This window comes from Magnolia sinica, chromosome 2 (assembly GCF_029962835.1).
Source record: "Magnolia sinica isolate HGM2019 chromosome 2, MsV1, whole genome shotgun sequence".
In the NCBI taxonomy this organism is placed as follows: domain Eukaryota; kingdom Viridiplantae; phylum Streptophyta; class Magnoliopsida; order Magnoliales; family Magnoliaceae; genus Magnolia; species Magnolia sinica.
The window spans coordinates 27,333,505-27,360,355 of record NC_080574.1 but is presented as its reverse complement, the minus strand read 5'-3'; the positions used below and the strand labels follow the sequence as shown (position 1 = coordinate 27,360,355).

The following is a 26,851-nucleotide window of genomic DNA, read 5'->3' as shown; positions in this document are numbered from 1 at the left end:
GCATCTCTAACAAAGCCAGGTGCGCACGAGCACGCCGCACCACGCGCCGAATAGAAAAGGAATTCGGCAAGCATAGAAAGGACACCCTGGCCAGCGTAACGATAAAACCCATGTAAAAACACTGTAAGAAGAGGTAGCAGCGAGAGCGGAAGCAGAGCCCCCGACGCACTCCCATGGCTTCTCAGCATCTGCTCCTACCACTTGGCGCCGGCACTAACCTGCGCCCAGGTGCGCTTCGTAAGGGCAGCTCCCTTTTCCCAACGCCCTCCCTCATCTCCGTCCCTTGTCTTCCTCAAATAGAAAGACAGAGAAAACGCTCCAACTCTCTTCCAGCTATAAGAGCAAAGGGTAAAAACCAAGAAACTGCATTTCTGCAATCGGACGGTGAAAAAAACCCTAAAAATCCCAAGGAGGAAGAACGAGAGGAGGATATTGAAGTGGAGGAGGATCTCCCGTGGATTCAGGAGAAGGCGATGGATCTTGTTGAGTTCACGGGAACCGTCACTCAGGCGATCCCCGGGCCCAGAGTCGGGCAGAGCTCTCTGCCATGGATTCTTGCGGTCCCTCTGGCTTATGTTGGGTTATCGTTCGTAATGGCTTTTGTTAAGACGGTGAGGAAATTCAATTCGCCCAAGGCGAAGCGGAAGAAATTGGTATGGATATTTCTTTGAATCAGTAGAAAATCTGTGTTTTTCTGGCGTAATTTATGTTTTTATTGATTTTACTACTCTTTTTTTTCTTTTTCTTTTTTTTTAAACCTTTCATATATAGTTGGAGATTTTGCATGTTATGAATTTCTCTTCTGGGTTTTTGGGATTTTTTGTGTAGTATGTAGGATTAGTTCATTTCCACACATTTGAATTTTCTGGGCTTTTTTGGTGGTATGTTTTCAGTTCATCATCATAGTCATCTTCATCATTGAAATTGTCTTATTTCCATCATCATCATTTTCACAATCGTCATCATTTGCATTACTTTCTTGAGACATTGGAATTGTTTTTTCTACTAGTCTTAATAGGAGTTGTTTGAATTACTCATCATGTTTCTTCAAATGCTTGGTTGGGCTTTTTGAGTACTGGATGATGTTTTTCGAGTGCATTTGGATGCTTAGCTGGACTGAGGAGCAACAAGTCCATGAAAATAGAAGAAATTACCAAAATGGAAGTCGGGCATTTTAACTCTTAAGATGCACAACCCCTAAAATGCACTTTTACAGGTTTCAGGTTGGGCTTCGAATAACCTGACTTGCTATTTTGGGGGCTAGTTGGTCATCAATGGTTGGAATGAGGATAATGTCATCTAGTTTTTCCAAAATTTATTATTGTTATTGTTTCGATTGAATCGAGATTTGATCATCCAAATCCAGCCTTAATTATTGTGCATTTGAATCCCTACTGTCCAAATTCTATGCTTAGAATGGAAGAGGAATCATATTATGAAATAGTCCCATTGAAAGTAAAATGGTGGCGAGTCATGATTGGTTTATTTCAGTAGGCTCAGCTGTAATCTGGACCACCCATCCTAGGGCCCCACCTAGGGATAGCCATAACCACGCTAATTGGATGACTTTACTGCTCAGTGTTCTGCAAATGGATGGTTAAATAAGCACAATTTTCACCTTCAGTGAGAAAAAAAGTCCTATTGGATAATTGGATCCTCTGATTGAAGCAGTTTAGCCAAATCCACAGTGGGGCCCACCGGATGAATGGCTGAGATCAAAGTTCAATCTTCATTATCACACCAGTTGCAATTTGTTGCATTTTATCACATAGAGATGTTCTCCCACAGCTATAAGTTGGACTACAGAATCATTCACCTGACCATTTGATCAACGTTTAAAAAACTGGACTGGACTGGATGTTCAGACCAGATTGGGCTTGAGCTGGACGCAAAAAAAAACTGCCTGATTCACTTGAAACAGAAGATGGTTTCCTATTTCCTTAAAATATTATGCATTTACATTGGTGAAGCTTAAACTAGTGACCTACCTTCAAATAGAGTTCAGAGTATGCATATTGCTACATGTATTAATGAATTAGGATACAAAAAACATGTATTGATTCTCCGATATTATCCCAATATTTGGGAAAATATTTCTAATTGAGGGAACATTAGGAAAAAGGTAGGATTTTTCAGTGAAACTTCAGGGGATGTTAAAAGACACTTTTACACAATTAGGAATCAAAGAATTGCGAAAAACAACTTACATAATAAGTTTCCATTTTATAGGGGCCTAAACCATGTGTTGTCGGAAAGAAACAGTGCAAATGTGCAATTATAACCAAATGAGTTCATATCGTTCAAATACCTTTCAATGCAAGTAATAAAAGTATAAAACATAAACAATACATCCACAAACTAGAGAGAATGAAAAAAAATTACCTTTGCCTTAAACCCACATGGAGTTACAAAGCGGCTTGAAGTTGTCATCTCTGTGACTCTGTCGGCTGTCCCCACTACTTACATACATGATACATTTATTTATCCATCCATCTATTCATACATACATATGATGCATCAATGCACCCATCCATCCATCAATCCGTACATACATACATATATTGCATAGACGATGCATCCAATCATGCATAACACATTCATCCATTCATCCATCAATGCATCCATCCGCTCATACATGCATACATAATTATTCTTTAAAAATAAATAGATTTTTAATTTATTGTTCTTAATATTTAAATCATTCAACAATATCCACTGTATCGGCGATAATATCGACTATAATGCCGATATAGGTAAATATTTGTATTGGTGTGTCAATGATATATTGGCGACATCCATAACAGTGACTATATTTTTGCAATATGGGAAATGTTATCACCAATAAAAGTAACTGTTTTTTTTTTCATCCCAGTATTTGTCTCAGCCACCTAGATATGCTGTTAATATCGCCACCTTCAAATGCACCTTCAAATGCCAAAAGTATTATCCGCTATACCATGTCAAACAACCACTTGCTTTAAAAGCTCGAGCTATTAGAGGATGGCATATCAATGTATATCAAGGGACTTTAACACTTCCCTGCACGTGCGGGGTGGAACTCCACACCATAAACAATACCCCCCCATGGGAGAATATATTACGGAGGCATATTTTCTACTCACTGGATTCGAACACATGACCTTCTGCTTTGATACCATGTCAAATAACCACTTGCTCTAAAAGCTCGAGCCGAGGATGGTGTATCAATGTATATCAAGGGACTTTAACATATTGTACTTGAGAAGATGCACTGGTTGGAAGTTGGAACGGTTTGACCTGGTTGGACCGGCAAATGGACCTAATGGCAAAAAAAACAAAAAAAAAAAAAAAACAAAAACGGTTTGGTATCCCAGCTGGTTTTAGAATATTGCATTCAAGGAACAAAGCCAATTGCTTTTTCGCATTCATTGGTGAAGCTTTTTTCAGGTGAATAAAAATGCTATGCTTTGCAAGTCGATAGATGAGTTATTTCAGACAGGAAGAGATGCGGTGCAGCATTCTTCTCTTAAAGGCCTTATGCAAAAGGTATGATGTGGAGTATTTATTTCAATTATTTAAAGTGTTTTATTATGTTAAAGAATATAGTAGATTCTGGTTGGATCATGATCCCCACTTTCCATTTCTTTTAATTCTGATTTTTTTTTTCCTCCTGAATTTTATGAGGAATGGTAGTTATACAAATGCTCATTTAAATATCCATAAACAAAAGAGTTATTGAATCATATTCCCATTGTTCTACTAAGCATGTTTGTAGCACTTCGTTTCCTGCATCCTGACGCAATGGAAGTTCTGTTTAAAATATACAGTGGTCTTGATAGTGTTACATGTGTATTAGTTCAAAAATCCAAGCTTGGGTGTAGCTCCTTTCATGTTTTAGAAATATAATCATGTTCCTTGTCCCCCCCACGGCTTTCCTTGTTCCTCTTCATTTTGAGAAATTCCAAGGCTTCTTCTAGAATGAGACTGTGAACCGGATCTAGCATCCTGCCTTCACACTCATGCAAACGTGTGCAAGATCTGTGCCATTCATGAGGTCAAGCCCACCATGTATGTGCTGTGGCCCAAATATCATTCAGGTTGTCCGCTTAATGGCTGGACCAGCCCGAACTTTGAGCCAGTGCACATGCACCGTGGGGCTTACCTGCTAGTCTGCTAAATTGATGTGTTAGGACTACCTTGTATCCTGTGTCTTTGGGCATTTGGTCCTGCTCTGTTTGTGATTGGATGGAAATATAGGATCTTTTCCTTTTTCAAGAAAAGATTAGATTCCATCCACTGTGAAAAGAATTGGAGAAGGGAAGGGAATTGGTGTCGGTTTCAAGTAGAGAATATGACACATTCAGTTCCTCAGAAATGAAAGGACACATTCTACTAAGAACTAGCAGCCTTATTGTCACACATATATGTTCTTGCATAGCTTGTTGATGTTGTGTGCAATTTGCTTTTGCATTGCTTGTGGATGTGATGTGCAAGTTTTACTAAGAACTAGTAGCCTTATTGTCACACATATATGTTCTTGCATATCTTGTTGATGTGGTGTGCAATTTGCTTCTGCATTGCTTGTGGATGCAATGTGCAAATTTACTTCTTCACTAGTATATACAAATTACATTTGATCACCATTCTACATCTTCTCATTCCGATATTCTAGCTGTATCGTTGAAATGTCTTGGAAGTTCGAACAATTAACTCCATGCAATCTGGGTATTTATATGACTAGTACTTCTATTCAGACAGGCTTTGGTATGGAGGAAATTTTGCGGAAGTACATACGGTATGCACTGAATGAGAAGCCCTTCAATCCCGAGTTGGTTGTGGACCTTATCAATCTTAGAAAAGCTTCGTTGTTGGATGATCCTCAGGTAGCTGAAGTTCTAAATGAGACTTCGAGGAGAATTGTACGGGAGAAAGGTATCTCTCACCGTTTGTTTTAGGCATCTCTCTTATGGTCATATTTCATTTCATAGACATGCACATTCACACATGGAGATCTAGTCCAACTGGAAGGTCCTTGCCATTAATCCAAACCATTCATTCATTGGGGACAGCTCCCTGCAATGAATGGGTCATAGTCCAGATATTATTATGTTAGAACATGATCCAGAGCATAATAATATATGCCACATATATAAAACTCTTGATCCAGAGCATTAACCATTTGGGACTGTAAAATGGGTTTCATCATGTAGTTCTGAAAATCCATTGATCATTATTGATCATTTCATGTGCAATAGGGTCTAAAACCCAGCTTTAAATAATGAGCAATTCAAGTGTAGCAACTTCCGAGCTAAGCAATATTTGTTTGAGATTTCTTCAACTTTCAAGGCATTTTATGGATTAACAGTTCCAGTGTTGCTCATTGTTGATAAAACTTTCAAGTGCTTGATCATAATGCATCTCTCTGGAGTTTAGCAAACAAAGCCGCACAAAAGAAATATCAGAAATGTAATTAATGATCTGCAGCTGCTAACAACATGTCTGTATTTCAGGTCCAGTTGTCATGGATATTTCGGGATTCACAGAAAAGGGTTTCAAGCGAAAACTTGCTGTGCAGGCCCTTTTTGGGAAGATCCTCTATCTGTCCGATGTAAGCTGCCAGTTTTAGTTATGACTGAAACATTTCTCCATATTTCTTCGGTTTTGAATTCTTCCCATGGGCGTTCCATTAGGATGGTATTGGGATGGGTCTGTCATTTTTACCGGAATAATCTTTATGAGTGCTCATCTCAGATCACTTAAAATCCTGCAATGCCTTGCCTTACCGTCAAATCATGAATTATTTATTTATTTTATTATTATTTATTATTATTTTTAATTTTTGTTTTTGCTATTGATCTCTTGGTCATGCTGGCTATTTTGATTTCTCTTCAATGCTTCTAACAATTTTATTTCCCAAACTCGCCCTAGTTTTTTTTTTTTTTTTTGCTACATTAGCTAGGAAAGAAAACTAGAATCATGACGCTCCATCTTGTTTGTTCATAGACACAAACTGTTATCTAATAAGAAGTAAGAACACACTCCAATGCGACCATTATTCCTTTAGAATGAGAAATGTCTTTTTTTCTTTTCTTTTCTTTTCTTTCTAAGACAGGAGAATGCCATCTGCCGTTTTATTGCTGTCTTTTTTTTTTTTTTTAAAATTTTTTTATAGTGTTTTGAACAACTATCACTTTCTTAACTACCATTGATATTGAATGGCAGGTTTTCCATGCGAAGAGACTACTATTATCTTTTAAGTAATTAATTTGCTAGTTAAATTCGGACTGTTGAACATTTTTTATTTTGACCATCCATTAGTTAAATTCGGACTATATCATATCCACCGTTACACAGTATGGGGGTTGAATCGGTTGACTGGGAAAAAAACACTGTATTGGCTGATACACCCAATATGGCCATAAAAGCCTCTTTCTTGTTTATTTCTTCTTCTTCTCCTTCTTCTTCTTTCCTTCTTTTTTTAATCTTATTTTCCACTTTTTTCTTCGCTTCAACCCTAGAGGAAGCTTAAACTTATTTTAGACTAGATCTAGGCCTATTTTGGGAATCAAAACAGATGATTTGATGTCATTCGACAAATCAAAGCAGACTGGACCATTTTGGGGAAAAGTGGGAAAAAGGGCAAACCATCACACACACATCATTTTTTATATTCTATTTGTTGTATTCCAATGAAATGGGCCATAATTCACCAAAACATGCTTGAATTGTGATCGGTTGAGGCCTACTTGGTGAATATTCAGAGGGTCAGGCCAACAAACGACATTCTTGTCAAAGAAGGGTCCGATACACCATTAATACATGTTAAAAATACAAATAAATAAAGAAGATTATTGTGTTTACATTTTTTTCCTATTTTCCAATAATTTTCAAGATTTTTAGGCCCCCCCAAAAAAAAAAGAAAAAAAAGGAAAAAAAAAAGAAAAAGGAAAAAGGAAAAAAACAAAAAAATCAGCCAATAAGGTCCTGTATTGTCCGATACCCCCTGTATTGTAGCATTTTTGGGTCTGGGCGAAATGCCTGCTGCTATTATTCAAAACCTTGGTTTTGGGTGCATGCATGTGAAGCAACATACTGCTAGAAGTGTCAAAGCCTTCTCTGGAGCACTTCCATTCAACCAGGCGTTCATTGAATTGTCATTTTCAGCCAATGTGATTTGACTTGTCATATGACAACTTGGAGAATGCCCTGTCGCATGTTTGTCTTTATGAATCTCCAGCGTTTACACATGGTTCAAAACCCATAAACTCAAGACTCAACTTGATGTGGAGTCTGGTCGGTTCTATTCGAAGACTTGAATGAGTCTTTACTGGACTCGACCTGGTATTTAATAATAATTCAAAAAAAAATATTGGAGACAGTGCAAAATATTTTAACGTTGTTAACTTGTTATCTATATAAAAATTGCTGAAAGTCACACACAACAAGGCTTGGGTGCACTGGTCATAGGTGCTTCTTTCTCTAACTCAATTGAAGGCTTTCGAAATCCACAATCTGGTTTTTTTTTTTTTTTTTTATACTTCTGAGAGAAAAAAAAAAAAAAAAACAATGGACAGGCGACTCGAAACCCGTTGAGTCTCATCGAAACGACACTGGCTCGTTTCTTAGTGACTTTTAAATCTCGTGGAGTCCAGTTGAGTTGGCCGAGTTGATTTGAGTCACCGAGTTTTAAAACTATGGTTTTATGGAAATAAAGCCTGCTAAATGTTTTAATGGCACTTCAACCAACAGCCAATGCAAGATTCAATGATGAAGTCTTGTCTTGATTTCCAAGTGAAGGATTAACTTGCCATCTTGTTGTATGGAAGCTAACACCACCATACACTTCTCATAGTATGCCAAATGCTTTTCATTTGCATTTGTATAGCTGTGATCTATGCATGCGCTACAGATAAGTGCACGAATCTTCTACTTAGAGATGGTTCTTCTAGCTTTTAGATCTCATCATTCCCAGTCGCTTCCGGTTATAGATAGCTTATTTCCTACTCTGTTGCTGCTCTTGCTCTGCTTTCCGCCGCATAAATAAACAAACAAACATCTTTACCTTTTGAAACTGGCCTTGGTTTCAAGATTCTAACGGATGAGTGAGCTTGCTGAGACAACTGCCTTGATGCTACACTTGCCCAGTTAGATTGGCAGAATCTCTTCTGCTGATAAATGGGATACAAGAAGTATTTTGGTTTGTGTTCACCACCTTGAATTGATTATCTTTTCGTTTCCTTTTATGAATCAGTTACCAGACTTTTGCTCAAGAGACAGTTCCTTGATCATCAAAGAAATTTTCGGTGTTACAGAGTAGGGCCCTTCCTAGCTTCTCCAAGTCTTACTTGTACCATTTACAGATCTCCATGGTTATTATTATTAATTTAATTTAATTTTTTTTATTCTTTCTTTCGTTTCCCTCTTTTCTTATACTCAGTGAGGATGCCAACACTCTCCGGATTCACACACTCCCTGAGGCGGGCGATGTAGATTCACTTGAGAAGATGGTTGACAGTTCAGATTCTGAAGAACCCAACGACAGTACGGATACTGAAAAAGCAAATTGAGGTTGAGACTGAGAAAATCAAGTGGTTGATGGGTCATCGTCTGCTTCCTGAGATACTTCCCTGGCAAGGCATGGGGTTTGTCCAGCATTGTAATACTCATCCAAACAGGTAGGAGGATGGTCTTGGAGAATGGTACGTGCAATAAACGAACCTGGATGCTGTATTTTGGAGTAAGATAACCGAGGGGACGAGAAAAAAAAAAGTTTTGGTACCTGTTTGTTTGTTCCTCTCTGTTTGTCTTCAATTCAGCCGAAGAGAATGCACCATTTGTCATAGAAATTGTGATTGGTGCCATTGATCTGGTGTGTCCATGTGGAGGGGCTTCTGGCAAGAAATTTTGGTTACCAGACAACCCTGGGCACTTGATCCTTGTGGGTTTTTTTTCCCCGTGTTGCCTGGATGCCTGGACATAAGCACGGGTGCACAAAGCGTACAAGCGTCCTCAAGCACCCAGCACGGCTTTCCAAGAAGACTAAAATGTGGATTCTTTTGTTTGGTTGCGCCGGGAGTTGACTAGGTGTGGGGCCCACCTTGATTAATGTTTTGTATATCCATGCCACGTATTTTTTATTTCAGATTATTTTAGGACGTAAGCAGATCCAAATCTCCTGTGGACCACACCACCGGAAAAAGTGGCGAATGACCATTAAAAACTTTTTATATAGGCCACAAGTTTTGGATCAAGCTGGTATTTATATTTTCTCTCTTCATCCAGGTCCCTTTAGACCTTATCGAAGGGTTGGATGGAAAATAAACATTATGGAACTGCTTATAGTGGGCCCTGGGAAGTTTTTAATGGTGGACATTCAATCATGGTCCACCTGAGATTTGGATCTGCTTAATTTTTTGGACGACGTCCTAAAATGGGCTGGAAAAATGGATGGATGGCATGGATACACAACATATCATCAAGGTGGACCCCATGGTAAGGGTAACACCCACCTAATCCGCTCCCGGATGAGCCAAATTTTTATGATACGCAAATATCATGAAATTTCGTGACTTGGTGCAACCAAACGCACCCTTAGCTAATACGTATGCTGAGAACTAAAAGTAATAATTTAGGTTTATGTGACCGTTGTACCAATCACCAAAGTTTAGCTTTCAAAAAAATAAAATAAATACAAATGTATTTGCCAATCACCATTCAAATTAACAGTGGTGGATGAGGATGGAAAGTTGGAAATAATGTGTTTAGTTTAGAAAGGAAATATAACAGAAATGAGAAAGAAATTCATTTCCATGGAAATAGAGCATTTCTTGAGATTCAGACGCTAGAAATATCGTGACTCTGCCTAAAAACGTTTTCAGATGGATTTCAAAATCAGGCCTCTAGCATCCTTAATTCTTGTGTGACAAAATGCATTGGGGTATCTAAGCTGTTAATCTAGATGCCACCCTATATTCCAAGGGGCATACCCGTGCAAGATCTAAGCCATCCGTCAGGTGGGACTGACTGTGTAGATCATCTGGCCTAAAATTCAGGCCGGTAGACAGATCTATTAGGCCAAAAGATTGGAAGCAGTCTGATGATTCAGAAATTGCCTAAGTTTGTGGCCTAGCTGGTAAGTGGAGCACCCTTAATTTTATAGGCTAGGGCATGTAGATTGCTGGAATCAGCTGATGGACGGCTTGGATCTCGTACCCTCCTGTCATGCTGGAACATGCCTGATATTTCTTGTACTGTTGTACATGAGTGGACTAAAATCTCTGTGCAGTTATTGGTGTGCAAATCCATTTCTCGCAACAAAATGAGGATTCTTTCAAGTTGTATTACATGCGTAGCCATAGCCATGGGACTAACATTGGTAGGGGTTTTGGGGGAAATAGTGAGTGGTCCAAATTCAAAGAAAAAAATAAAACTCAGATAGTTGATTTTCACTCGTCGGTGCAAAACTAAAATAGTAGTTTGGTCCTTTAAATACTTAAAATGGGTCATTATGGACCGAGTCCTGACCTATAACTAATCTAGCCCATATACATCCTTAGGGGCTGTTTGGATATAATAAAAGTTGTGTCCGGTATAAGCTGTATAGGTTTAGATAAAACTCTCCATGGTTCGTCTAGCACGTTTATGAAAACTAAGACAGCTCCCACAGATAGATCAAATAGAGAAACTTACAAATTAGAATAATAAGTCCAAGACAGCATAACCTAAATGCTATGATATAATATGTTAGAAACACTTTCAAACTGTACCATACTAAAGGGCCCACTACCAATGAAACAGACCTTGCTGTTGCGTGAGGGTCGGAATGGGCTGTGTAGCCTTTCCGGCTTGCTGAGCCCAAACCAGCTTTGAGTTGGGCTTAGCTTTACTAGTTTGTCCCGTGATATGGGCTTGGGCCTCATATGCTCGGTCCGATTAAATCATTTTACAATAACCTAATCGACTCTTTATATACATGTGTTATATCCCATAAAATTTCGGGCTGGATTAGTTTAGGCAACTCCAAAAAAACTCTTTTTCGGATTGGGCTCAGTACTTGGGCCTTAAGTGTCAGGTCAAGCCCAGGTGGGCCCACTGCCACCACTAGCCACGTGTACGCGAACAGAACTCCAACTTGGGTGCTAATGCTACCAGTTTAACCGACAATAGGAACATCCAGGTATCTTCCTCCAGTCAACGCCATATCACACACTTGTCACCTTGTGGGGCCACCATAACTTTCCCCCCTTGAAATAAGCCTTTGTTTCAGGACACCCAGGCTTCTTGGGCCCATGTTGAATATGTGAAATCCTATCCATCCATCAGGTTCTTTTCTCAATTCTAGCGTATTAAAAACTCAGGTGAGCCCCCCCCCACCACAGAGGAAAATGGAGATGGAATGCCAACCATAGGTTTTTGAATGGGGTCACCACTCACCATGGTGGGTATCTTTCATCAAATCTGTTAATAAGGTGTAACTAAGCAGGATGAAATGAAGATAACAAAATCAGCGTCATCCAAATACCAGGTTAGCCACACGATATGAACTTAATGGTTTTAGGAGCAGTTTTACATTGTCCCCGTTGGTGTGGCCCATCATAATTTTTTAATCGGGCGATCTTTTACATGTATGGTTCAAAAAATGTTCTCGTGTGATGGACGGAGTGGATTTACATATAAAACATGGTGAGATCCACAAAGATTGGATATTTTAGAAGATTCCAGTCTCCTTTGGTTACATGTTTGCATCAGTGATGACATGAGTCATGGCTGGCTGGGTTTTTGAATCCCAGTATAAAAACGAGAATGCCAGCTTCTTTGAGTTGTGCAGAGGTTTATTTTAGCCATTTTTTTTCGTATAACTGCCTATCATTTAATAAATATATAAAAACCTGCTTACTTTTGAAACTTAAAAAAGAGCCTCTTGAGATGTGGGAGTGCTCTCTAGATGAGATTTTATTATTTTTATTATATATACTCTTAAAGTAAAGAGTTATGGAAGGAAAGGTCAAAGCTACTGTGAAGAGGCAAACATAACACGGATGTGGAAGGCTTTGTGGCCACGAAACATGCATTCCTCGTTGGGAGTTTTTTAGAGGAGGAAGTCTTTTTGTATTTCCCAAGAAATTGCATGGTGGCAAGGTCGGTGTTGGACTTTTATTTGTTTATCGGTCTAGACTCCCGAGGTAGTGCTCACTCATCCTCTTCACACGTGGCATTGATTAGTATATGTATATACCATCTAACTGTGGGGTCCCTTGTACATGGTACATCTTTATCTAATCATGTCGATCATGCCGTTCAATTAGACACGCTGACAAGTTTTAATGAATGGCCTGTATTTAGTCAAATACACACTATTAAGATAATGTCGGGTACGTCAGAGTCGTACTTAAATTAAATTTGATCGAATACTTGCGACTTAGGTGTCAAATTAATTATAGGATCAGACTTATGAAGGTTTATGTGATCATCCAGCCATTGATGTACAGCAATTAGACGATTTATAAGATAAGGTTGATCCTTTTGAATGTAATCTTTCTACCTTAAGGACTTTTCTTTCAACAATTATCATGGTTATCAAATTCCTTAGTAATGTAATAATGAATTAAAAGAATTAAAAATAAAGCCCAATTGCTGAATTTTGTTGATTTATAAGGAAGATTAGTACCATTAGTGAAAACATAAAGTAAACATTAAAAAAAAAGAAAGTATATGTGTATGCTTACGTGGACAAACAATCAAAATGAATGGTTAGAAGAATATGACCGGTATGATCTTTCAAGAATATACTTGATTGTTTGGGATCTTATGATGGCCTGACAAAAGCTAAGATATCACACATGTTGGACATGGCCCATGAGGCTCACTTATGAGCAACCACTACCAATGGGGTGGGTCCGATGAGAGATTCACAATCATTCTATAATTACGAGACTCAAAAGAGAAAAATAGCTAGGGAAAGTAACATATTGCATACGTCCATGTTACTTGTCTCTCACACGATTTAAAGCATTGATGGTAATTCCGGATCATTTTTATCTTAAAATCATAAGGTTGATGTTCATCATCAACTTCCGCGGATGTTCTAAAACTCATGTAGACGGTTAGATCCCGTGGGGCTACTTTTACGGGCTGACTTTCAACACATGTATGTCATATTGGCACTTGTCCACTTGTGTGGATGGCACGTTTTACAGGCTGCATTGGGCAATCTCACACTCACCTCTTGATACAAAATCACACGTGTTGACATGCAAAACATCCAACCCGTACATCAGGTGGGCCCTGGCTCAATACTCATGTCTGGTCCACTCATCAAGTGGGCCACACGTTTAAGTTGAACATGGGCCGGTGTTTAAATTTAAATTGTCCATTTCTCGTCCATGTGTTGCTCACAGGGTTAATTAACCATCCCATTTTTGAGCCAGCACACATGCAAATGGGCCTCAACAGATGAACGGCTGGGATCTTATGTCTAGATGCAAGTGTCGTGAGGTGCATGCGTATGGGATGTTAACAAACTACAAAGTTAGGTAGATAGAAAATCTGTAATCACGAAAATGCTTTTTCTATGAGATTCATTGCTTAGCTCCTTTTCCACGCTTGTCCTTTCTAAAATATTAATATACATTCCAATATATTCGGATGACTAATTTACGATAATGACCTCCTAACCGTTTCAAGATATCCAGAAATACAACATGAAATCTTCTGGGTGATCTTTGAATTTGAAGGCTGTTTTTGTCATTCTATTTGGGTGTATGAAATTTTACTCAAAAACATTCATGTAGTGATAGTTTTCTTTAGGGTGCGTTTGGTTGCATCCAATATCACGAAATTTCACCATATTTCCTTATTGATTAGTCTAATTTCATGCAAAATTATAATGAAATGATATTTGGTACAACCAAACGCATCCTTATTTACTTGAATACTTTTCACGGTTATTATTATGAGGCCTAATCCTCTACAATGCCTTGATCTACAATGCAACATGTGGGGCCCATCATGATGTGTACATGACATCCAATCCATCCATTATGTTCACCCATAATCTTCTCCTCTCTAATAAAAAAAATCAGGTTAATCCAATACTCAGATGGGCTACACCATGTAAAATCATGTCCCGAGTCTCTAAAATCAAGTGATGTCGTTTACCTGAGTTTTGGAACGGCTGGATTTTTGGCTTATACATTCATCTGGGTAGGACTCATCTTCTGAATGAATTGGATGGCATATGTAACGCATGGTGGGTCCCAACAATCCATAACGCTTTTAATGGTGGGTCTCCATGTCAACTCACCATTTTCCTGTGGCCCACTTGAATTTTCAATCAACCTGATTTTTGGGAGTTAAGGAGAACATTAAGGGGTATAAATAGAAAAATAGGATGTCATCTACACATCACGTGTGGGCCCCACACATTGTGCTGCCTGCAAAGCTTTAATGGTTACCTCAATCTTCCATTTTATATGGAAGGAAAAAATGGGAATCCCACATGCTTTTCAAAATGGGACTTTCATTTTTCATTTTGAAAGCCCTTCTCAATTAGTCTTCCACTCCGGGGGTTATTTAATGCAAGTTGTGCCATCCAAAAATAATCAGAGCAAAAGTACTTATTTCATTATTATCAACTCCACCTATGTATTAAAAACTTCTTGATTGAGGACAAGTGGTGCAAACATATTACAATTAAAGTTGGGGTTGATTGCTTAAAGAAGTGAAATAATTCTCCCTAGTTTGATGCGTACGGAAAATTGATCATTTATGTGTATATTTTATTATGTTCCAAATGTGCCATGTGTATAGCTGTTTAGTTCAAGTGTGTCACATGTGTACATATGTCACGTGTGTTATGGTTCAAGTTGAAGCGCCCCACATGTACATGTGTCACCATCAATCTTAAAGTACTCAAAGATGTGATACATGTCAGATGTAACACACGCATGTGTCAGTGCACCGCCATCTATTTTAAGCTCCCTATGTCGTTGCTCCTTGTTTCAAGGTGTTTAACAAATAAATGATAGAACAATTAATCATGAAAGTATAGTTAGAAATAATATAAAGAGATAGTAGAAAATTCCAAATGTTACGAAGAGAAATAAGATAGAAATTATCTAAAAAGTTGAGGCATGTTATACTCGTTGTTTTAAAAATAGATTTACCCATATAAGAAAGAACTTCAATATGCTGGGTCTTAGTAACTTTATCTTTAGGATACAACAACTCTTCTCTTGATGAATGACTTGGATAAAGTCCACACGCAATCTTAGCTACAAATTCAAGCTTATTCGTATGTATTTTCTTAAAGAAAGATTATAGAGATAACCTAAAAAAAAAAATAGAAAAAAGAAAAAAATCTATGTAAAACTAAGAGAAAATAAGTTACCTTTAGGGTTCATTTGAGAGCTTAGATTTGAAATGCATTGGAATCCAAATCACAATTACATTGGAATCAATGTGATTCTGAATCCTTATTTATGTTTGGTTGAAATGCACTAGAATCTGTTAGCACTCGGTTTGTTTTTTGTCACGTGTGGTATGTGCGAGTGTGCTAGAATCAATATGGCGATCGATTCAAATCGATCAACTTTGACCCTAAGCGTTAAAATAAGCAAATGCATCCAATAGAAACGTATATACGAGAATCTGACAAGATAGGTTGCGTAGTCAGTCATTTGTAGAATTTTGTAATGATCAGGTGATAATCGAAGGGTAAGGTTCTTCCTTCGAAAGCGGGTTGTACCTTTTCTTTTACAAGAAATGACTTTTTAGTATACTAGTACAGTCAGACAAAGGAAAAACTCACAATCGGTTACTAGGAGTGATTGTAAGAATACATCTCTCGAATGAACTACTTGATATTGGATACAGATCAAGTCTAGCATATAAGCGTAGATCTAAATTATAATTATGAATTACTTCTACTTGATTATCGCTACTCATAGGATAGATTGAGATAAAATAAATTGATAGATTTGATTTGGTTTGATTGACATGAGATGCCCTGCTTTGTTGATTTCTTCTGTTATTTATAGATTTCCGGCTACAACTATTCCTCATATATTTCTCTCATTCAATCCAACGGTTATGACAGTTAAGGAGTTGCCACGTCAACCTTTTAGATCATTCTTTCATTTCTTGATACATGTACCTTTGACCGTCCCTCTTTCGCTTGACTGCTTTTTGCTCCCGAGCTTCTTTGCTGCATCTTACCTTTCAGCTACATTCCGCTTCTAGACATCTCAGTCACATTCCTGCTTCTCAACCTTTAGATCGTGCTTTCGGGCTTCTTGGCCTCTTGCCTGCTTCTGCCGCTTTCTGCGATCGTCTTTTGGATATCTCGACTGCAATTGGCTTTCAGATGCCTTGACCACATTTCGAGCTTCTTGACGACATTCTGTGAAGATATAACGTATGCTATATCTATCCTACAATGACACGTTTCTATTCCTTATTCCCAGGAATAACCAAAAATAAGGTTAAACAGAATTAAATCTTTTGTTTGAGACTTTGTATTTGGAGGCATTAGAATTCTACGGCATATTTGCATGACATAGATTTGATTAATGAAATTAGCTTTCATATCCCAAATATATATGTGTGTTTATGTGTGTGATATTTGATGAATTGATTGTATTAAGCCCATTAAAATATATACTTTGGCAAAAAAAAGAGGACATTCTAAGCCTTGGATGGGCCACATATGCAAAGATTATAAATAGACGACTCATCAACATATCCATTTAGATGTCCAACGTTTGAATGGTTTATATCATTATATTAATGTGATTTGTGTTGCAGCTAATAATTAAATTGTTTTGGAGTATCATCAATATGTTGCGTGTCTAATAGAGTAGTAGTGTAGAGACACATTTGTTACATGTTCGACTCTCCTATCTTAAAAAGTTTAGTCAAAAAAGGTATTTGCTTTGCCTTGCACCCAAATCCCAACATTTTGGTGGGATTTCACTCATTTACCACCAAATCTAAGGTGCCAAACGCGGTGTTATAGAGAATAAATAGATGACTATTGGGCTCTAGGTGCAAGGTAACACAATAAATATATGTTGGCGCTCTGTACAGGGCATATTCTTGCTTTTCAATACAAATAACACGTGTGTGCATGGAAAAATGCATCGTACCTCGACCACAACTCTTATGTACGTGTGCGTGCAAAATTGCATCCAAGGTATATTCTTGATTTTCAATACAAATAACACCCGTATGATTCTAATATAAAAGTTTAAAACTCTCATTTACTTCTCAACATGAGACTAAATCTAACAAAACCAAAAGCCAAAAACCATACAATAAAAAATATATTTTTTCTCTTAATTTTTAAGTCTAATTTTCTAACAAATACATCTATCAATAGGATCATGCGACACAACTTTACTTGAATACTAACAACCCCTAAGATCTCCGATTTTAGATTGAATCTAACCAACCAAATCTTTTTAAGATTGAACCCTAGTTCTATTTCAATATTTATAAAATTTTAAAAAAATTACTATGTTTTTCAGTATCCAGAGTGACAGTGACAACATGTGTAATTGCCACATCCAAGCTCCGATAAAGAAGAGTTGATTTCAAGTGGGCCATCCAAAGTAAATTTTTTTCTAACCTGAGAATTCCTAAATCACCGAGCTAAGATTACCCACAGATGGTTGAGATAGGGCTATGATGATGAGATGGTAGGGAGATATGCAAAGGTCCAATTTTTACGTGGAAGTCATATATGGTCATCCAGGCCGTCCAAGTGCTTGCCCTCAAGGTGGATGGAACATGGCCCGAAATTTACACAAATTGAATAATTTTAACCATCTATTTTTCTCGTTGAATTTAAACTGCTCGCTGTTTTATTTTTAACTGTCCATCTCATTTTTTCCATTGGATGGTCATAAGAGTTCAATAGGGTGATTTTCGAGCTGAGAATAGATCACTTACAGGCACTCGAGCAACAGGTTGCTTGTGTAGGAAATCAATACCATAAATGATAGGCCCCACTATAAAGACCGCCCATTTTGAAAATCAGGTTAATCTGGAGCGTGAGATCCCTGAACCTGAGATATGGTGAGACCCTGACCGTAGGGCCACCTCAATGTATTCATTGTATATCCACGCCGTACATGTATTTCCAGCTTATTTAGGCCATGGTCCCAAAATGAAGCAGATATAAATTTCAGGTGGACCATGCCACGAGAAATAATTGTTAACGACAATTGAAAACCTTTTATAGGCTACAAGAGTTTTAGATTAAACTGATATTTGTTTTTTTTTTTTTTTCATTCAAATCTATGGCCTTATCAATGGATTGGATGGTCAATAAACATTCCAGTATATGCTAGAAATCTTTTAGTAGTTGCAGTTTAATGATCACTGTTTCCTGTGGTGTGCTCTACTTGAAACTTATATCTGCTTCATTTTTTGAGACCATATTATAAAATAATCTGAAAAAACAGGTAAAATCAAGGTGGGCCCTATTGTCAGGGTGTCACCCACATCGCTATCGCTGGTTCCAGGTCGCAGCCAAGTCCTGCTCGTTGATCTAATCACTAGGTGGGCCCCACATGGATTTTAAGTCAGACCTTTCGTTTTCAATTAATCCCATTGGTGTGGCCCACCTAATGAACGGATGGGCCTAACTTTCGTATCAGATGACCTTGCGTACCATTCACAACAATCCATTTTTGTACTGCTGTATTACCGGAAGTACTATAGTAAATGCATTCATGAAGCGGCGCCACGAATTCAGGTGTTGGATTTCGGTCGACGACCAGAAAAAAATGAGAAAGACTTCGGTAGCATGGCAGAGCGTGATGGATCAGAAGGCGGCAACACGTGGCATAAACAGAATTAAATTAAACCGTCCAGATTATGGGTCTCACTTTAGATGATCATGAAAAGAAAAATTGAATTTATTTGTTTATCTAACTATCGGATTGATGGGTATTTATTGGACGGTTAAAATGAAAATTAGACAATGCAGCCGATTCAACAAACAAGCGTCCACGAATCAAGGTTAGGATTCTTCAACCAATCTGACTTTGGAATTGCAACTTAGCAGCGGTGAGTTCCACAATGCAGTCGGATGAAACTCATGTGGGCCATACCACAGGAAACAACAGGGATTGAACGGCCACCGTTGGAAGCTTTGTAGACGCTAAAGAAGTTTTGCATCAGAATGATATTTGTGTCTACAGGTTATCTGAGTGTTGGTAATCCTATGAATGGTTTGGATGGCATGTAAACATCATGGTCAGGAAGGTTTCAATGGTGAACGTTTCTATTGCGACTCTCTCCTTTGGTGTGGTCCACCAGAGTTTTTAATCTGCTTGATTTTTCATGTTTTGGTCCTGTTGTGGCCTTGCTAAACTACCGACGGAGTGGATTTGACACGGGAATCTCTGTGGCCCCACACGGATTCGGACACTGGGGGGCGCATGAATATCTATGTGCCCAATGGGCGAAGGCAATCGGCATTCGAAAAATAGGCTACACTTCGATCTTTGCTGGGAGGCCCATATTGATGCATGAATCATAAATCCACTCCGTTCATCCGTTTTTGCATGTCATTTTAAGGCAATAGAACAAAAATATAGTAGATTCAAATACCGTAGGAAACCGTGGTGATTGACCATTAATAACTTTAATCTAGGTTTATGTGATCTAATCAACGTTGGATGGAAAATAAATGTTGCGAAAACATTAGGAAGTTTTTAACGGTGGGACGTTCAATCACCCCTGTTTCCTGTAGATCTGCTTGGTTTTTGGAGGGAACGGATTGGCTACTCCCCTGCCACCCGCCAATGGCCGATCGTCGGTGCTCTGTGGGCTCCACCATAATGTATGTGTTTCATCCATGCCGTCCATCTATTGTTAGAGATCATTTTGATGGTATGGGACCAAAAATGACATATATAGCTATCTCAAGTGGACCACATTACAGGAAACAATGTTGAATGAACGATGACCATTAAAAACTTTTTGGGGGCTATAAAAGTTTTGGATCAAGCTGATATTTGTTTTTTTCCCTTAATCTGTGTCTGTATGACCTAATCAACATATTGGATCGGCCTTAGGAGAATTTTAATGGTGGATATGCAATCACTATTTTTTCCTGTGGTGTGTTCCACCTGATATTTATATACCTCTCATTTTTGAGATCAAGCCCTAAAATGATATGTAAAAATGGATGAACTGAATGGATGAAATACATACATCATGGTGAGGCCCACATAGCACCGACCATCAGCCACCGGGCTGGTGGCAGGGGGAGTAGCAAATCCGTTTCCGTTTCTGGAATCATGCTATAAAATAATGTGGGAAAAATTTAGGCAGTGTTGACATAAAATAAATACATCAGGGTGGGCCCCACATTAAAGGCCGCACCATCATAGGTGCGGTCGGAGCAGCACCTAATTCGCTCCCTCAAACTTTGAAGCTGCAGTTCTCCGTACTCTTGGAAGCAGTAATCTTTGCACGCGGCTTCGGTTAATCCCGGAATGTGGGGCCACCGTGATGTATGGACTATATATCCACGGCGACCATCCGTTTTTCCACGTCATTTTAAGGCATGATCTAAAAAAATAATAAAATTAATTAAATTTTTTTGACCGGCATGCGTACTATTTACGCGCGCGGGCATACACGCTTACGCGCAGGCGTACATGCGCACGTACTATATATGCGCGCGTGTATACGTGTGAGCGCGTATAATTAGGAAGCGCCTTCGGCGGACTGAGTTACAGTTTTCCGGCCGGCCGGAGGTTATTTATTGACCGGAGGCCGCTGGTTAAAAACTTCTTGAGGGCTAAAGAATTTAGATTAATCTGATATTTGTGCAGTCCATTCATCCAGGTATTTGTGATCTGATCAACAGATTGGATGGAAAATAACCCCCAGGAAGTTTTTAAAGGTGGGTATTCAATCATCACGATTCCTGTGGTGTGGTTCACATAAGGTTTGGAACTACTTCATTATTGAGATCACGCCCTAAAGGGAGCTGTCAGACGGAGTGGATTTAAGGCACATACATCAGGATGGCCCCACAGGGATCCATCAAATCCGCGCTCCTCATCACTACCAGTCCGCGTCCCTCGTTCGCTTTCGACATCTAAAGACGCAGATTGACTGCACTTCCTGCTGTGGCAAGCTATGTGAGGCCCGATGTGATGTTTGTGAGAAATCCACACTGTCCATCCCTTTTGTAAGCTCATGTTAGGATATGACCCAAAAAATGAGGAAGAATCAAAATTCAAGCGGGCCACAGGATAAGAAACAGTGGTTTGGTAATGCCTACTGTTAGAGGCTACAAAAGTTTTGAATCAGGCTAATAATTTCATGGTTTTAGTTGATCTAAGTGGGAATGACCTTATGAACGGTATGGATGGCATATAAACATTACGGTGGACCGAAAAAGGTTTCAACGGTAGGCATTCGTTCTCCACTGTTGTTGCGTGTCGCAATTGAGTTTTATATCCATATCATTTTTAAGCACGTGTTTTAGGGGCAAAATGGATCGACAGGGCGGATTTCTCACAGATATCATGGGACCCACCTAACTTTACCGCAAGACCGCAGGAACTTCCTCCGGTCGGAGTCACGGGCAATCGCGTCCCACATCTAAGGCGTAAGTGATGCGGGGGCCACTCTCATCTAGCCTGATTTCTTGGACGCGGTTTGGCTGGTGGCCCAACACTAGCGAACTAGCCATTCTCAAAGCTCTGTTGGCCCCACCGAGATGTATGTGTCTTATCCATGCGGTCCATCCATTTTGCCAACTCATTTTACGGCATGACCTCAAACATGGCAAAGATCCAAAACTCAAGTGGACCTCACCCAATGAAAGAGCCGAGAAGATGACATCCACATTTGAAACCTTACTAGAGTCCCCTGTGATGTTTATTTATTATTATATAGGTTACACAAATATAGATAAAAGGAAAACGGAAATATCAGTTAGATCTAAATTTTTTGCAGCCACGCCAAGTTTTCAATGTAAAAAGTTCAATCCCAACTGGTTGCTATGGTTTGGTTTGCTTTAGCTTTTTTTGTACCCGTACCGAAAATAAGCCATCAAAATGGATAAATAGCATAAACAAAGCACATCTGTCACTGTGGGCTGCAAAGCTTTGAAAGTAGTTAGCTGCTGGTGTTGGGTCATCAACTAAACTGCTCCGTGATTTTTTTATGCAGTGTGGCTTGCAACACTTGGTTATTAGTCAGTGTTACGTAGGCTATACCATAATGTTGAAATTGCATAGTGGGATATCATGATTATGCGTAGAAGTTTATAAAAATATCCGCAAAAGTTTATAAAAACTATGAAATGAGTAGCCATGTCTTATAGAGAGTAATTATGATTAAATAAAAATATGCGCAGAAGTTTATAAAAATTATGAAATGAGTAGCCATGTCTTATAGAGAGTAATTATGATTAAATAAAATTTATGCAAATTGAAATGCAATTGTCAACTTAAAATAATTTGTAAATTTAAACTAAATAAGACAATTAATTATAAGGCTTCCAAGCCAATAGAGGGTCCGATCACATAAACTATATAAGATATATCAATTAGGCAACTAATTTATAAACGATAGTGTACGTGTGTAAAGAATTTGCTAACTATTTAAAATCTGGCATTCATCTAATCATATATATAATTCACTAATCAATCACATAAGTAAATTTGGAAAAATACTCAAATGACAATTTTAAACATAAGCACGTATAAGGGTTTGATTATCTTACTCCACTCTTAACGGATGCACTTTCCCTGAGTGTATCAGATTTCACTATTAGATGTTTTAAATTAAGTTCACCTTTAATCTTTACGGCCTTACATAAGGACCCCGATCCTACATAAGAATCTAATGTACACTTCCACCAAATGCTCCCGCAAGAGACTTTAGTTGATTTTTAATCGGCTAATCAACAACCTTGGTTCTAGTTCAAGGACTTGAGTATACTCCTGTGGGAGTCTTCCACGGAGAGTAACACGTACACACTTGTGTCTGATGAATTTGGTCCTATACAAGAGCTTAAGTCCCATATAAGAACTTATCGAGTTTGTGAAACAAATTCTTACCATCAATCATACACAATGAAGAAGAGTATGGACTCATATGTGACACTTACTTATTGAATCAAACCAATTCGATGCGTTATTCTTGAGTCACTTCTTTAAAGCTCTCTTGTGTTTGAATTTACTCCTCAATTTCTCCCCAGATCGTTAATGTCGATGCTTGCCAATGCTTTAACTGTAAGATCAAACACATTACATGCTATGTTTTGTTAAGGTGACGACGGTGTAAGAGGTTGAGTGAATCTCTTACAACATATTAGAAGGTCGTAATTCTTAGAGGATTTACATGTATGAGTATTATAAAGAATTTAGATAAGGATTTTATTATAAATTCAAGTTTAATATCTAGAACAATGTGGAGATCAAATTCATCTTCTTCATTAAGGTTAGAATCCCCTTCAAAGTAATGAATCACTAGGAAGATGACTTAGATATCATGATTTTAAAGACTAGGAATGGAGGATATGAATAGAGAATCTCCTAAGCTTCTATTGCACAAAAAATCTATCATTTTGTTCAAGAAATGAATGTCATTTTATAATAAACCGATTTATAACAACTATAAAATAGTAGTTGACGGCTCTGTCGATCCAATCTAATAGCCATTCGATGGGATTAAAGGTCATTCGATAGGATCAAAAAGTTCGTTAATCCCATCGAGAAAAATTAGAAATTTGTTTGCTGGTTTGTTAGACTGATTCTTTGATCGGATCAAGTGATCCTTTGATTCCATCAAGTCTCATTGGCAAACCACTCGAAAACTGTTATTTTGAGCATATGATTTCATAGTGGCTTCACACCTCCTCTAGCCTTACTTATCGGTGTTCCAATAAAGTTTCTAAGGTTAAGAGATGATTAACAAGTTTTACATATTATGATTAAGATCATTTAGAGGTTTGATGATTGTTTTGGATCAATGTTATGGTCACAAAGGCACCTCATGTACATGTTCTTTGCTCCCTGATGATGTACATTCTCTTGTGTATTTGTTTTCAGCTTTAAAAGGCTCAACAGACTACAAGACACATTGACTCATGTGATTAACAAAGTGCACGAATCAATACACTAACAAATATCTGTATTTTATCTACGCCGTCCATCCATTTTTCGGATCATTTTATGACTTTGACCCGAAAAATAAGGCAGAACTAAATCTTAAAAACACCACACCACATGAAAATAAGAAGACGATGGTAATAAATAGTTTTCCATTAAAACCCTCCTAAGGCCTAGTGTAATGTTTATTTGACATCTAACCTATTGAGTAGGTCAAGTGGATGTGTACCAAGGGGAAAGCAAATATCAGCTTGATCCAAAACTTGTGGCCTTAAAAGTTTTCAACGATGAGCGTCCAATCAACATTGTTTCCAGGGATATGTTCTACTTGAGATTTAGATTTACCTCATTTTTAGACTCATGCTATAAAATGATCTAAAAATGGATGGATAGCGTGGATGAAACAGATACATTGGTGGAGCCCACGTAGCACCGACCTGGCTACTGGCAGCGTTGGTAGCCAAACCGCGTCCCTGATTTCTTGGCCCACGCGATCGTACCCACAGCAATCCTACTCTCGCGAGTAAGAAAGGAAGCGAGAAGTCAACATTTTTTTCCCTCCTTCAAGGGTCTACAGCTCTCGAGAATCGCTTCCTTTCCCAGGTATTGTGCCCTCTCTTTGAATGGAGAAATGAGCTATTGAGATAAGTGTATGAAAATCTTCCCATACACCTAGTTGCAATTTGGACTTGTTGGCATCCATGTAATCTATCTGGACCGTCTATTAGCTCCAATTCACTTTAGCAGGCTCCCTCATAAAAATAATACTACTCGGATTACCCACTTCGTAAGGTAGGCAGCATGAAAATTTTGGACAGACAAGATCTTCCATGGAAGGTAGGCTCAATTATGGAAGTTTAGAACCATCCAATTGCTATGAAGCTTTTTTTTTATATTATAAGTGCGAGATTAATTAGGCCTAATGGATGGTCCAGATGAGATATGTAGATGAGAGAAGTCCATATACAACTACGTGCATGGAAGGTTTACATACACTTCAATCCATTAGACCAATTCTCCTTTGAATTGCCATGCGTTCCATGGAAAGAAAAGATGGGATTTGGAGCCCCACAAACCCCCCGCAGAAAAGACCCTCCTGTTGTAGGATCTAAGCTCTAAATCTCTCGAAGATCTTCTCTATCCTTAGGTTGAAGAAGTCGGTGCAGCTTGAGAAGAGATACTAAGATCCGCGGTGGATTAGGTGTTACCCGGGTAACTGCCACTAAGGTGTTACCCTAACTATGTGGGGCTCACCTTAATGATTTTTTTGGTATATCCACGCCGTCCATCCGTTTTCCCATATCATTTGAGGATGTTATTTCAGAGATTAAGAAAATTCAAATCTCAGGGGCCACACCAATGAAAACAGTGGTGAATGACCATTAAAAGCTTCTGGTGCCCCACAAAAGTTTTGGATCAAACTGATCTTTATTTTTCTATTCTTCATCCGGTCTGGTTGACCTTATCAACCGGTTGGATGGAAATGAAACATTAGGATGGGCATTACTGTGGGCCCTAGGAATCATTAAAGTGGGCCCCCCTAAGGTGTTACCCGATAAATAAGGCATTCTAGTTTCACATCATGGCATGGATGGCATAGATTGACATTTTCACTAGTTGGAACATGTAAAAGTAGGTGGAAAAATGATGCCCCAAAACTTATTTTTATGGAAAATATCCTTCAACCTGTTTTTTTTTTTCGGTCCAACGTTAACAGTACATTAGCGGATTTAAAAATAAATGACTGTAGGGTATCATCCAAACAGGCTCTTAGCATTTCTCTGTACTGTTACATTGGATAAAGGGTCTTCTTTGCAATCTCATTTTTTAATTATGAAACAATTTTCTAAAGGGTAAATGGCCTTCTCTTGGAATATTAATTTATTTATAACTATGGTCTATTTGAGTTTTAGTGGAATGATTTTTCATCCACCAGGAGTATACTAATCAAAGGGTTAGGATTGCTTCATTGAGAGAATTTTTGTGGCATGAACAAGGCATGGTGGCCCCGCATTCAAATGATCCTGACAATTGAATAATATGATCAAGTAGAAAGGAAATTGCATTCATGAAATTACATTCTCTAGCTAAGGTTTGAATAATCATCTCTTGGTGTAGTTGTGTTACAATCCCAAGAGTCTAATTTCCTAACTTTACATGTTACATTAGTCATGAGGCTTAGGTGGATTAGTTAGGCTCTTCACAATTGGCATCAGAGCCAACGCCACATTTTGTGTTCAAGTCATGGAAGATACGATATGTGATATATATGTGGAAAGAATAACTTAAATCTAAATAAAATCAGCCATGCCATGGAGAGGACTACATGGATAGCTGGAGTGCAGCCGTCATGCATGGAAAGGGTTACCTATTTGAAAAGAGGCTGGGTGTTAACTGTGGAGCGTGGTGAAATGTTACGATCCGAGGGATTTAATAGCCTAATTTTACATGTTCCATTAGTTCTATAGGGGGCTTTGGGGTATTGGTTAGGATTTTAAGTTTATTAGAAAATTTAAGCCATCTTAGGTTAAAAATATATTAAACCATAGAGGACATGTTGCCATTTACAATACCCCATTGTGGATTTCAATAAAAGATTATAATAGTGCAAATAGCCTACTCTCTCCCATGATATATGCTCTAACAGTTCTTAATTTAATCCTTTCAGGAGAGAAGCTCTATATAAATTACAAAGTCCAAAGATCTCTTGCTGCATTTAGCATACG

The 26,851-nt window shown here is 38.3% G+C and overlaps 1 protein-coding gene across 1 annotated transcript; it reads left to right on the top strand.

Annotated features, from left to right (window-relative positions):
* Positions 1-8,759, top strand: LOC131236794 (uncharacterized). The gene is made up of 6 exons (XM_058234238.1): positions 1-653; positions 3,427-3,525; positions 4,734-4,911; positions 5,490-5,587; positions 8,231-8,292; positions 8,417-8,759. Exons 1-6 carry the CDS (start codon positions 174-176, stop codon positions 8,544-8,546), a joined length of 1,047 nt encoding a protein of 348 aa, XP_058090221.1. The 5' UTR covers positions 1-173; the 3' UTR covers positions 8,547-8,759.
* Positions 8,760-26,851: the final 18,092 nt, after the last annotated feature.